The sequence below is a fragment of the Phyllosticta capitalensis genome (assembly GCF_038381095.1).
Source record: "Phyllosticta capitalensis strain CBS 128856 chromosome Unknown BKA78scaffold_6, whole genome shotgun sequence".
Classification (NCBI taxonomy): domain Eukaryota; kingdom Fungi; phylum Ascomycota; class Dothideomycetes; order Botryosphaeriales; family Phyllostictaceae; genus Phyllosticta; species Phyllosticta capitalensis.
The window spans coordinates 700840-714061 of record NW_027117444.1 but is presented as its reverse complement, the minus strand read 5'-3'; the positions used below and the strand labels follow the sequence as shown (position 1 = coordinate 714061).

General features: G+C 56.6%; 4 protein-coding genes across 4 annotated transcripts; 3 read left to right on the top strand and 1 right to left on the bottom strand.

Annotated features, from left to right (window-relative positions):
- The first annotated feature begins 1446 nt into the window (after positions 1 to 1446).
- Positions 1447 to 3074, top strand: BKA78DRAFT_147885 (uncharacterized protein). Its single transcript, XM_066882895.1, has 2 exons — positions 1447 to 1504; positions 1580 to 3074. Exon 2 carries the CDS (start codon positions 1630 to 1632, stop codon positions 2698 to 2700), a length of 1071 nt encoding a protein of 356 aa, XP_066743242.1. The 5' UTR covers positions 1447 to 1504; positions 1580 to 1629; the 3' UTR covers positions 2701 to 3074.
- A 1803-nt stretch (positions 3075 to 4877) lies between these two features.
- On the top strand, positions 4878 to 6844 carry BKA78DRAFT_296282 (uncharacterized protein; the record flags this gene model as incomplete). Its single annotated transcript, XM_066886599.1, has 2 exons — positions 4878 to 6315; positions 6378 to 6844. The coding sequence occupies 2 exons, from the start codon at positions 4878 to 4880 to the stop codon at positions 6842 to 6844; spliced, it is 1905 nt and encodes a 634-aa protein (XP_066743241.1).
- An 825-nt stretch (positions 6845 to 7669) lies between these two features.
- BKA78DRAFT_268206 (heat shock protein Hsp98/Hsp104/ClpA) lies at positions 7670 to 11043 on the top strand. The gene has a single exon (XM_066885491.1). The coding sequence runs from the start codon at positions 7900 to 7902 to the stop codon at positions 10675 to 10677; it is 2778 nt and encodes a 925-aa protein (XP_066743240.1). The 5' UTR covers positions 7670 to 7899; the 3' UTR covers positions 10678 to 11043.
- A 430-nt stretch (positions 11044 to 11473) lies between these two features.
- On the bottom strand, positions 11474 to 13055 carry BKA78DRAFT_316256 (major facilitator superfamily domain-containing protein). The gene is made up of 4 exons (XM_066888607.1): positions 12935 to 13055; positions 12825 to 12883; positions 12431 to 12771; positions 11474 to 12379 (listed from the first exon to the last, which is right to left on the bottom strand). The coding sequence occupies exons 1-4, from the start codon at positions 12936 to 12938 to the stop codon at positions 11524 to 11526; spliced, it is 1260 nt and encodes a 419-aa protein (XP_066743239.1). The 5' UTR covers positions 12939 to 13055; the 3' UTR covers positions 11474 to 11523.
- Between the last annotated feature and the right edge of the window lie 167 nt (positions 13056 to 13222).

Genomic DNA, 13222 nt, shown 5'->3' with positions numbered 1-13222 from the left:
AAACTCAGCTGCAGTGATCTACTTCATTCACAACGGCATCGTCCGCTCCATACAGGGGCATCTCACACCTCACGACGCCCCCCACAGATCTGTCCGGACCAACATGGATGGCACTGACGCCGAGCGGGTTATTCGTCGCAGCAGCCAGTGCAGCAGCAACTTGACATCACAGCATCGCAGTCTAAAGCGGCCATAGCCGCAGCCCCGAGCACATCACCCAATCAAGGTTTGGCCAAGCAATTCTATCCAAGTAATTTTCATGTCATCTCATTGGCCGAGCACACCAGCGGCATGGGATGTGCCTATTTCTGTGTGCCGGCCGCCAACTCGCAGCTTGTGCTTGACACGCTGTTTGGTTTGTGGGAGAAGCCGCGCCGGGAGGAAGTCTGATTCAAAACAGCTCCTCCAGCTGCTTGTCTGCTGCACCAACTTACCCCGCCGCCTTCTACGTCAAACGCGCTATCCCGGCATTCGGGAGCGTTGGTGGCTCGTGACGCTGGACAGCAAAAGGAGATGTAGACCTCCAACTGCCGACGGTGGTTGCTGTGCTGCACTGACGGCAGTGACAGACGAGGCAAGTCTCGCCAGACATACTTCAGAACACGAACGAGCTCAGTCAAGATTGAGAGGCTTGCTATCCGGATGTCTCTGATCCGATTGCAGGCCGGGTGCAGCGCTACAGTCGACGGTCAAAAGCCAAGCGCAGTGGCGCGCGAGGGACTAACGGCAACTAAAACATTAGAGGCACAGACAGCCATCCGTCGGTTGCTGTGGCCGAGCATGCCAGCCGGCGGGACCTTGTTCGTTGACGTTCTACTTGCTTTCTTGCTGGCTCGGCTTTGGGCGCAACCTACGTCGACAGTAGCGCGATGATAAGTGTCGGGCTCCAAGAGACATTTTACTCAGGGTCGATGAGATGAAGAGATTCGAGGCAAGTAAGTAGGCGGATCGGGACTGTCGGGAACTTGGGCGTCGGTCGTGCTCCCACGAGGGTGAGAGAAGCTCGACATGGTCAACGCTAGAGGTTGCTTAGTGGGCGCCCACACCGTGTATGCCCGTCAGATGCGGCGGGACAGTCAGAGCAGTAGGTTGGTCGAGATGCAGGCGAGAGCGAGAGGCCATGTCGGCCAAAAATACTGACTGGTGCTGGAGCGAGGACATTGGCCCGTCGGCGGCACACAGCCCCTCCCGCACATCCCCAGGCTTTCACGTTCGCCGCCCTGCAGCGTCTACTGCCGCTGGTAACTGGGTACATGTAGCTGAGTGCCGGGATTCGGACGCTGGCTGGGGCTGCGCTCGCTCGGCAGCGTACCAAGGCAAGACAAGACGAGCAGCCATATATCCTCGTCCGTCGCCCGTGTTTTCGTCGCGACGCCCCTCTCACCTCCACCATCAAGTCCATCACCACCACGGCCAGAACCAGCGGAGCTTCCTTCGTCCGCCAAAGCGTCATGGCTTGAAACAATCGGCTATCGATAAGCCCAGTCTGTACTGTAACCAAGTTGTCCGTGATTCGGCCCCGCTCCTCACCATCTTCGCACCGGTTGCCATGAGTGCTGACGCTTACCTGAGCCTACAGATGACGCGCCATTGCGGCTTGATCAAAACCCAGTAGCCCATATAGTCAGCATGATGCCCATTCTTCACCCAAGAACGACCGAAGAGGACCTCGGGGTCTCCAAGAACGACCTCAATCCTTCCGTCGTCCTGTCTACCATCTTCAACAACATGCCGTCGTCCATTTCCTACCCCGGCTCGCGACCTACCTCGGGCTGCGACGAGAGCTGCCAAAGCAGCCTCCGATCTCAGCTGCTCGGCGCCAAAACGTCCAGCAGCACTGTGCCGGCCACCGGCGCGCCCACCGCCGACGCTGGACTTCCTGCAGGCGGTGCAAGTACCTTTGTAACTCTCACCTCTTCTGGACCCGCCGCAACAGGAACCGACTTGACCTCTGCGAATCCCCAAACCAATGGAGGCCACTCATCATCCGGGGACCACTCGGCCTCGTACTCAAAAGACTCGTCCGGTCCTTCGACAGGAAAGATCTTGGCAGCAACAATGTTGCCCCTCATCGCCCTCACCGTCGTCGGTTTGGCCATTTGGATGATCATGCGCCGCCGGCATCAACGCCGGAGAATGGCTCAACAGGCCGAAATGAAGATGAATCCGGGAGACGAGGTCGCAGAACACCGAGGAGAACCTCCACAGTACCGATCGTCGGCGGCAAGCTCAGAACACTTGACCAGCGGCTCTTCGCATCCGACCCTGTCAGGGACTGTTTCGCCCCCAGCGCCAGTCATCATCTCATCAATTGCACCCACGACCAACGCCGCCTACTTTTCCGGGATCGACACATCCGAAGCCTTCTCGGTGCGCTCGAACTCGGTGCGGAGCTCCAACCGGCCAGCTGGTTTTGTCATGGACGGCGAATTTCACGAAGAGCCTCCACCTCCGTACAAGCCATGCAGTGTGCCGCCACTGTCGCGGGAAGCCAGCGTACGCTCAAGGACATTTTCGGAACACGACGGTTTCCTCCCCGTCACTACCATCGGCCAGCAGCACGCGCCTCTGAGAAACCCGTTTGCCGACCCGGTAGACGAAGACGATGATCAATATTCAATGGTGTCAGATCTTTCGTACACGCGAGAAGACCGCAGCAATCGCAATGACGGGCGGCCTTTGGTGCGCTCGGCCGTATAGTCACTCGGGAAGGCCGGGAGCCACCAAGTTTCATTTTCTTTTCATCTTTCAATTCCTTTTTCTCGGGCGAGGTGAGAGCGGCTTCGTTTGTGGCTGAAGCGGGGTGGCGTTGCGATTGGACCATGTCATTGCTGGCGGTGTTTTGGAGTTCCCCGAAGGCGTTTGGTCAGGTCACACTGGTATCCTAGGTGACTACTGTGCATTTTTTTAGTCGTCCTTTGTCAGGCGAAAAGAGCGTGCTTCTCAGAGCGCAAGCATTCCCACTACTTGTGCCGAGCTTTTCCTACTGGGCAAATGTCTATTATCTTCTTTGCAGCAAGAGCATCTGGGCGGATGGATGGTGGATGATGGTTTTGGGCCGGCCTGTGCAGCGTTTGGTCGGGGCGGATTCAAGGGAGCTGTAGTGCTTTAGCGTAGCTGCAACTGGATTTTTAAGGTTGGGCCGTCGAGCGCGGCCCCAACACACCCTCTTGAAGATCTCAACGGTGTCTCAGTTCCACGAGCCGCTAAACGTTGATCTACATTCTGAAAGAAAAGGGACATTGCAAGATGTGAAAAGCTTGGCCTGATGGCTGTTCCCGCGCGGCGGCCCGGGAACGGGGGCCGCGGTGGCAAAGGTCTGGGCGAGGGCAATGGTGTTGAGGAAGTGCAGCGTCGACGCCTCATATATTCTGGCGTCGACCGCGTAGGGAACAAGTTGCAGGCGTCTCAGACAAACGTTGCACCTGGTAGCCAAGGTATTGTGGAATGCAATCTCTGGGCAAGCGTACCTTGCAGGGTTGGAGCGTCATGTGCGGAACGTTGGACAGACGGATGAAGAGGAGTGGTGGAGGAAAAGGGTCGAGTGGTGAGCTGGCAGACGGCTGGGCAGGGGTTTGGGTCGATCGGGGCCGGCCAAGACGGAGCTTAGTCGGGATGGATTGGCTCTCAGCCTTCACAACAGCCCTTGCCGTGCCTTTCTTCAGCATAGCACATTTCTACGCCCCCCATGCCAGGAACAGCACAATGAGAGCTGGCCGTGGTCGTCGACGGGCAGATGGCCCCAATCCATATCATCCACACCACGCTACTTGCGGCCGCTGCCTAGCCTCAGGTCCCGTCCTACTGTACCTCTGTTCTCCATCTACCAACACCATCCCTCTCCTCGCCCGCGTTTGATATTGCTTCGTGCTGCCCTCCTCCACCACCCTTTGTATCCAGGGCTTCGCGCCTAGCCCTCTGCCCGGTCAAGGCCTCTCCCTCACTTGCTCCTCCATCCGCAGGGAGCTCCCACGTCACGGCCGTCGAGTTTTTCCCAAACCTCACGCCTCTCGCTGTGCTGCTGCTCGTCCCTTGTCGCCTCACTCCCGCGCCTGCGACAGTCCTCCGCCACCCTGTCCGAAACCTCCACTTCCTTTGCTGCCGGCCGTCGCCTTTTTCCCAATTCTCCCAGTCCATCATCCTGACTGCAAATCCGCCTTCCGGTCCGACTCTGCACCTTCTTGTCCGGCTTGTCTTCCCCGCTCTGATAGCACACACTCAAAAATACAACATTCTTCGAGGCATCGGGTTTACGTAGACAGGGCTTTAGAGGAATTCAAGCCGCATAGGCTGTCTCTGTCATGAATTTGGACCAACAGCGCATGTATGGGTATGCTCCACTTTCGCCGACCTGCTCTCGTCTGACGTGACATGTTTGCTTCGTTTTCTTGTGCGATGTGTCGAGTAATTTGTTCCATCTTCCACTTCTCTGCTTCCTCGAATCGTCTTCGAACGGCATTGCTGACTCGTCCCGTCTGTCCAGAATCACCGACTGGCGCTTACCAAGTCCAAGCTCGACACCAAAGTCAGCCACCTTTTCCGAAAGCTTGTGCTATACTCCACGGACAGACGCCTTTCAATCCCACTTTTTCGACGCTTGGTCGACACCTCGAGCAAATGTGCAGCAGACCCCGACTAGGACGCCACTTTTGCCCAAGACCGGCACAATCGACAGGCCACTGAGTTGCAGTAGCAGCCAGAACCTAGAAAACCCCGGCTTCCACTTCAACCACTATTCCTCGACTCCAAACCTACCACTGCCCCCGGTCGATCCGTCTCGTCGACTGGCCTCCAGCCCAGGGCCATTGGTCTCCCCGACTGACCCTCAGAGCACTGGCGAGGCGTCCAACCTGTTCCCTGTAGCAGGAAATAATACAATGGGCACGCCACAAATCCAAACGCCCCCTCCCACAAGAGATGCCTCCTCCGCCAGAGCCCGTACCTTTGACGTCAGGAATTTCTCCTTCAACACACCTTCCGCCATGTTGCCGCGGCGAGACTCTGCTCCAGCAACGTCGACGGCTGATTTTGGCCAGCGCCTAGGCCCACCCCTGTTTCCCAATCTTCAACTCAGCCTGGAAACCAACAGGTATGGGAATGTTGTCCCGACCAGGGCCCCGGTACCTCCACAACCAAGGTTCCTTTGGGAGCAGAATTCTTCGGCAGAGGTGGCGCCGTTCGGCTCGTCTGCCTCGGATGACCCGTTTGGTTTTACTCCGTCCAACGGTCAGAGCTTGTTCTCGTTTCAGGGGATGGGGAATACTCCCAATGCCAGTAGGATAGATTCATCGTCGTTGGATGTGTCTGGTGACTCCTGGACCAACACACCCTCCTTGCCAATGACTTCATCTGCTGAGTTGCAGAAGGTGACGGGTGGCGCGCCGTCGACGTCGTGTCTGGACGATCCTTTTGTGGCAACCACGTCAGGAGTCGATCCTAACATGCTTTTCAGCTTTGCTGGCGACTCGCTTTTTTCCTCTCCTCTTCCTTCGCAGACGGCCAGCAATGCTCAGCAACGCCAGCCATACGAGCAGAAACTTCTAGAGGCCGGACGAGAAAAAACGTTGGCCCAGAACATCAATTCTCAGCAATATCAAGTATCTTCAGCATCAACTTTGGCATCAACTCTGGCTAGACCTGGCCTACAACGGAGCAACACGCATTCTGGACTCGTGGGGAGATCAGGCAGCGCCGACGGGAGACGTCCTCTTCTCAACGAGCCTCCGAGGCGGAACTCTCCCCTGAAGCGCGGAAACCAGACTTCGCTGACGGCAATATCGGAGCACGCTGCGACGCGCCCCAAGACACGTCTTGTCGTCGACCAGCACGGCAACGCCAGGACCGAGACGATCCGAGGAGAAGGCTCACCGCGGAGATCCGTGGATCATCGTACTCGCTATTCAGGACTTTGGGAAGACGACAGCGACTCTGACCGAGGAAGCGACCCCCCAAACCCCGGCCAGTACAAGTCAATGCAGGGTTCTTCCATGTCTCGACGCAACTCTGGCAAGAGCCGCGTTGGCAGTTTTCTGAGCAGATCCCAGACGACCAAGACGCTCAGGTCGAGCTCCATCGGGTCCTTCACGGGTGAGCTGTCCCGAAGGCTTGGACGGCTGTCAACGGAGACGACGCCAAGCAAGCTGGGAGCGTTTGAAGAGCCGCGGCGAGACAGCGTTTCGAGCCAGCAGGGCGACGGGTTGGGCGAGTTGATGCGCAACGATGGCAGATTTCTGGCTGAGGGGCGCAAGTCGGAGGACGACGATGCTCAAAACGCACTCAAAAGAATGCTGGAAGAAACCAAGATGAAACGGCAAGGTTGGCAACCCCTGACCCCTAACACCACTCGCCCTGACGATCGACCGACTGACCCCATGCAGACAGCGTTAATACCACCAAAGTGCAGACCCTCGAAGCGCACAATGAGCGGTGGAAAGCGTCTGCCGACATGTGCAGAAGAGACTGCAACCAAGCAGCGCCGCTCTTCGACCCCTTCAGCGACGACTTTTCGCTGACGCCGACGAGCGCAACGGCCTCGGGCAGCTCGACCCTCTTCTCGCCGACGACGGACGTGAGCAGCGGTACCTCTGACAGCGGTACCCGCTGCGTGTGCAACTCGACCGAGTGGGACGGCCAGCTGATGGTGCAGTGCGAATCGTGCAACAAGTGGCAGCACGCGCAGTGCATGGGACTGCCGCCGCACGCCGATGCTCTCCCTTCGGTCTATGTCTGCGTCTTTTGTACGGGCTCCACGCCTGTGGCTCGTGGAGGCCGCATCCGCGATCCGTTCCGTTTGCCGCAGGCGCAGCTATCGCCGCTGTCCCACAAGTCGACGCTGCGACGCTGATGTTGGGTTATTGCTCCAACAGTGTCATCAACATTTTGCATTCGATCTTTTCCTTTCGTCCGCAGGAACGGCGTTGTGTTGGTTGCACGCTTTCCCAGAAAGCCCCATTGTTTTGCGTTTTCATTTTCGTTTCCCCCTCACGTGAAGTATTCAGGAAATCGGAGCAGCATACCATATACCCCAGAGCGCACAGCAGAACCGGCGCGATCTATCAGTTAGAATTCGGCAAGACCACGGATGTTATATTTTCTTCTAATCACCAGGAAGTATCATGTAGTCGTAGACGGTGTTTGTCAAACGAGTGCAGGTCAAAATAACAAAAGGAGTAAGCAGGAAGAGAGGGGAGCGGTGGAGAGCAGGTAGGCTAGGCGGAGCGGGGATGGCGGCAGCGGGTGGGTACGTAGATCAGATGTTGCGGCTGAAACGGGCAATTATTTTGTGGATTTGAGGGAAAAAGAGAGTAATGGAAGACGATAGATGAAAGCACCCAACAATAGAACCTTGGACTTGTTTCTTGGCTGTCGGATTCTTCGTTGGCGGATGGTGTTGGTCTGTTGGTCGACCCGTGTCAGTGGAGGATTGGCTGATGGCTGGCGGGTGTCAGCTTGAGGCGAGGTTGATGAGGCGGAGGAGGGACATTATCCGGATGTAGACAGAAATGCGCTTGTTGGTGTAAGATCTGGTACCGGTCAAGGGGGCGGCGATAAGATAAGATGATGACGTCGGCTGGTCGATCAGGCTTGGAAGCATCCCGAAGCTTCGTCGGGGAACCAGGATCATGCTAGACCCTGCCAGCAGCCTCCACCACGCCCACGAGCCTTCTCGCTCATCCACCGTGCCTTCTAGCATCTCCATGTCACTCCACCCCCGCACTCCATATATTGCTTCGACTCTTCAACGTTTCCTCAATATCAATCACCAAACATCAGGCACATCCACGACAACACACCTCACAAACACGCCACCCTCTTGGGTCGCTCACGACTCTTAAACCCTCTACCTTTCTCACCTTTGTTCTTGTTTGATACCCTTTTACACCGCGTCTCATCCACACAATGGCGCAAAACGGAATGCAGTTCACTGAGCGCGCCGCCAAGGCGTTGCAAGATGCTCAAGAACTCGCCGCACAATACTCGCACTCGCAACTCATGCCTCTTCACGTCGCCGTCTCCCTCATCGACCCACCTCCAGACCTCTCCAAGGATCAGCAAGCAACCTCGCACGAATCCCACGCTTCTTCCTCTACTCCACTTTTCCGCCAGGTTGTCGACCGCGCACACGGCGATCCCCAGCTGCTGGACAGGGCTCTGAAGAAGGCCCTCGTCCGCCTGCCGAGCCAAGACCCCCCTCCAGAGCACGTCTCGCTCGCACCCTCCTTCTCCAAGGTCCTCCGCTCAGCTCACGAGCTGCAAAAGACGCAAAAGGACAGCTACATCGCCGTCGACCACCTCATCCAATCGCTCGCCCAAGACTCCACCATCCAGAAATGCCTGGCCGAATCAAACATTCCAAACCCCAAGCTGATCGACCAAGCCATCCAACAAATCCGGGGTTCGAGGAGAGTGGACTCTAAGACGGCCGACGCCGAGGAAGAGCATGAGAATCTCAAGAAGTTCACCATTGACATGACGGCCATGGCGAGGGAAGGCAAGATCGACCCCGTCATTGGTCGTGAGGAGGAAATCAGACGCGTCATCCGCATCCTGACGAGACGAACCAAGAACAACCCGGTCTTGATTGGTGAGCCCGGTGTTGGTAAGACTACCGTCGTCGAAGGTCTTGCTCTCCGTATCGTCAACGCAGATGTGCCGGCCAACCTGGCTGCGTGCAAGCTGCTCTCCCTCGATGTCGGCGCCCTCGTTGCCGGCAGCAAATACCGCGGAGAGTTTGAGGAGCGGATGAAGGGCGTCTTGAAGGAGATTGAAGACTCCAAGGAGATGATTGTCCTCTTTGTCGACGAAATCCACCTGCTCATGGGCGCTGGATCCAGTGGCGAAGGCGGCATGGACGCTGCCAACCTGCTCAAGCCTATGCTTGCCCGTGGTCAGCTCCACTGTATCGGTGCTACTACTCTGGGCGAGTACAGGAAGTACATCGAAAAGGATCAGGCCTTCGAGCGTCGTTTCCAGCAAGTCCTGGTCAAGGAGCCGTCCATCTCCGAGACCGTTTCCATCCTCCGTGGCTTGAAGGAGAAGTACGAGACTCACCACGGTGTCACCATCCAAGATGGCGCCATCGTCTCTGCTGCTACTCTTGCCGCCCGCTACCTGACCCAGCGCCGCCTGCCCGACTCTGCTGTAGACCTTATCGATGAAGCCGCCGCAGCCGTCCGTGTTACCCGAGAGTCGCAGCCCGAAGCTCTCGACATGATGGAGCGCAAGCTGCGCCAGCTTCAGATTGAAATTCACGCTCTCGAACGCGAAAAGGATGACGCTGCTCAGACTCGTCTCCGCGAAGCCAGGGCTGAGGCTGCCAATGTTGAAGAGGAGCTGAAGCCACTCCGCGAAAAGTACGAGAGCGAAAAGGCCCGCGGCAAGGAGATCCAGGAGGCCAAGATCAAGCTCGACCAGCTCAAGGTCAAGCGTGACGAGGCCGAGCGTAACGGCGACCTCTCCACTGCCTCCGACCTCCAGTACTACGCCATTCCCGATGTCGAGCAACGCATTGCCCAACTCGAGCAAGCCAAGGCCAAGGCCGACGCTGAGATGAGGACTGACGAGCACTCGCTCCTCACCGATGCTGTTGGACCTGACCAGATCAACGAAATCGTCGCACGCTGGACCGGCATTCCTGTCACCCGCCTCAAGACGTCCGAGAAGGACAAGCTCCTCAACATGGAGCGCCACCTTGGCAACCTTGTCGTTGGCCAAAAGGAAGCCGTCCAGTCAGTTTCGAATGCTATCCGCCTGCAGCGCTCCGGCCTCGCAAATCCAAACTCTCCGCCCTCGTTCCTCTTCTGCGGTCCTTCTGGAACTGGTAAGACGTTGCTTACCAAGGCTCTGGCCGAGTTCCTGTTCGACGACTCCAAGGCCATGATCCGGTTCGACATGTCCGAGTACCAAGAACGCCATTCGCTCTCGCGCATGATTGGTGCACCGCCTGGCTACGTCGGTCACGATGCTGGTGGCCAGCTTACCGAGAACCTCCGCCGCCGTCCCTTCTCGATTCTCCTCTTTGACGAAGTTGAAAAGGCCGCCAAGGAAGTCTTGACTGTGCTTCTTCAACTCATGGACGACGGCCGCATCACCGATGGCCAAGGACGTATCGTCGACGCACGCAACTGCATCGTCGTCATGACATCCAACTTGGGTGCCGAGTTCCTCGCCCGCCCCAACGCTCCCGATGGCCGCATCGACCCGCACACACGCGAGATGGTCATGGGCGCGCTGCAGAGCTACTTCCTCCCCGAATTCCTCAACCGCATCTCGAGCATCGTCATCTTCAACCGGCTCACTAAGAAGGAGATTCGCAAGATTGTCGACCTGCGCGTCAGCGAGGTGCAGAAACGCCTTCAGCAAAACGGTCGCAACGTCATCATCGACATATCCGACGACGTGCGCGACTACCTGGGCTCGGCCGGCTACTCGCCCGCCTACGGCGCCCGCCCGCTGGCCCGCCTCATCGAGAAGGAGGTACTCAACCGCATGGCCGTCCTCATCCTCCGCGGCAACATTCGCGATGGCGAGCGCGCCAAGGTCGTCCTCGAGAATGGCCATGTCCAGGTCCTTCCCAACCATGGCGACAGCGAGTTGGAGGAGGATGACGAGATGTACGACGAGGAGGATGCCGCGGCGGAGATTGAGGATGATGGAGACATGGAGTTGTATGACTGAATGACTGATGATGGATGAGTGATGAAAGTTCGGAGCAGTAGTTGAAGATTGAAAGAGATGGCAAGGAGTTTTTCTCTTTGGCGCACAGGCGTTTTGACAAAAGTCGGAACCGGGCATCATTTCTTAGTTTTTGCTTCTTTGAACAAACACCCTGGAAGGTGTTGGTTGATTTGGGACCACGGGATTTGAGATTATGGGAATGGGAATGGGATTTTCAGGATTCAAGCGAATGAGAGTAGTAGTCCAGAGTAATTGAGCGAATGAATGGACATGGCATGAATTAGACTTGGAAATGTTTCTTACTCTTTGATCTTTGCCTTACGAAGAGACTTGTGACTTGAAGCGACTTGTAAAGTCATGTACAAGAAAATCAATAATTTTGACAAAAATCACGGCATGAAAAACTTGCCACCCTCTCCCATTAGTCGTCTCAAAACAAAGTCACTTGCACAGTGCTGCGACCGTTCGAATACATCGTGAGGCTAGTGCTAGTAGTCCTGTCATTTCAAATTCCTCTGTGAAATTTCTTGATGGCCCTTTTGCACGATTTCCTCAATACCTGCATTTACCCAAGAAAAGAGATTTCCTCGACTTGTTCAACTGTTCTTGAGTTTTCAGGTGGCCAAGGGCTTGACGATGGCTTTGGTTGATGGCTCTGGTTGATCAAATAATAGCAAGATTAGGCAAAGTCCAAAAAGTCCTGAGTTCAGAATCGACCTCATGCAGCAAAATTCCGATTGAGAAGGGGCTCTTCTCTTCTGGCGTATCTATCCAAGAAAAATTGAGAATGAGAAAGAAAAAAAAAAAAAAAAGGCCAACTCCTCCTTCTTCGCAGATACTCCAAGCTCAAACGTTAAACTTCCACCGCAAATCTTCATCGCCCTTCATCTGCCCACCATCCAACCCGGCATCGGATCCCGCTGCTGCTGCTGCCAACGCGCTCTCCTTTCGCTTGTTCTCCCGCGTCAAGACGAGCCATAGCGTCCCGACGATGATGGCGTTTGCTGCCATGTACCCCAGAGCAAACGAGTGTCCCAGCACATAGCCCGGCGCCGTCGCCGGTCGATAGAGCTGCGTTCCGATAACCGCACCCAAGTTGCCGATGCTGATTTGCATGGCGCAAGCCGTGGCGCGCTTGGTCTGCCCCGCGACATTCATGGCCGGCCAAGCCAGACCGAGGGCGGTGGCGGGATAGATGCCAGCAGCGGCGAGGAAGGTGCCGGCATACGAGACGCCGGGGCGGTCCGAGACGTGCGGCGCATTGCCTATGAGGATGGCGTAGCCGACGACGGCAATGAGGGCGCCCGCAATCATGAACGACGAGCGATGATGCAGGCGCTCCGAGACGACCGCCACCGCAATCGTCAGCAGCGTCGCCAGCGCGTACGGCGGCACGGTGAGTAGCTGGGCGCGCGCGGCCGTGTAGCCCAGGTCCTTGATGATGGAGGGGAGGAAGAGGGAGAGCGTGTATAGGGGCAGTGAGAGCGAGTGGAAAACGGCGCCGTAGAGCCAGCATTTGGGGTCACGGAGGGCGGAAACGACGGCGGCCCAGTTGAAGGGCTCGTCCGCCGTGGCGTCCGAGTCGGCCGTGAGGCGCGACACGACTACTTTGCGCTCTTTAGGTGTCAGGAAGGAGGCGGTGTCCGGGTAGTTGCAGATGAAAAAGTAGGCGACGAGGGAGACGACGACGGTCAGGATGCCTCTGTGGATTGTTAGAATTCACACACGCGGCAGAAAGAGGCCGGGATCTTACTCAAGCCAGAAGATCCAGCGCCAGCCTTTCTGTCCAGCAACTCCGGCCATGTGGCCGATTCCCCAAGCTAGAATTCCACCAAATGCGCCGGCAAGACTGGCAGCGCTGAAGAAGAGGGCCACGCGGTAGACTCGCTCGGTACGCTTATACCAGTTGGACAAGTAGTAGACGACGCCGGGGAAGAGCCCGCTCTCTGCAACACCGAGGAAGAAACGGACGGCAAAGAATCCGGAGAGGTTCTGCGTGCAGCCCATGAGCGTTGCAACAATGCCCCAGACAAGAGTCAGAGTCGGCAACCACAGTTTGGGCGTCGTGCGTTTGAGAATGACGTTACAAGGGATCTGAGGTCTGTTGTTAGACGGGGCTTGTGGTATGGTATAGTGCAAACACTTACCTCGAACAGTACGTATCCGATGAAGTACAGGGTCAGGGACGTAAGATACTGGTTTCCAGCTGCATTTCATCAGACACAATCAACCCAGCCCCTTCAATCCGTAGACTCACTCATGTGGACATCCTCAGTCAAGCCTTCCAGCTTCGCGTTTGCCACTAGGACCAAACATTAGTATTCTTGTCGTTGCATCTCCAATTTTCAAAAATCATCTGTTGACACTTACCATTGCTGCGATCCAGGAACGACAACAGGTATAGCACAGCAACTCCAGGCAAGAGTCGCAAATCCAATTTGGCCAAGAGCTTCTTCTCATTCACTGCGCCGGTTTCGATGTCGTCAAAGTCGGCATCCGAAGACGCATTCTCAGCGCCTATGGGACGCGCGGTGTCGTCTCCGGC

What these genes read in the sequence shown, in the direction of transcription:
- BKA78DRAFT_147885 (XM_066882895.1), top strand. Translation starts at nt 1,630, where the DNA reads ATGATGCCCATTCTTCACCCAAGAACGACCGAAGAGGACCTCGGGGTC.
- BKA78DRAFT_268206 (XM_066885491.1), top strand. Translation starts at nt 7,900, where the DNA reads ATGGCGCAAAACGGAATGCAGTTCACTGAGCGCGCCGCCAAGGCGTTG.
- BKA78DRAFT_316256 (XM_066888607.1), bottom strand. An exon ending in TCGGATACGTACTGTTCGAG is followed by an intron (nt 12,772 to 12,824) that starts GTAAGTGTTTGC and finishes AACAGACCTCAG; the next exon opens with ATCCCTTGTAACGTCATTCT. An exon ending in CGCTGGATCTTCTGGCTTGA is followed by an intron (nt 12,380 to 12,430) that starts GTAAGATCCCGG and finishes AACAATCCACAG; the next exon opens with AGGCATCCTGACCGTCGTCG.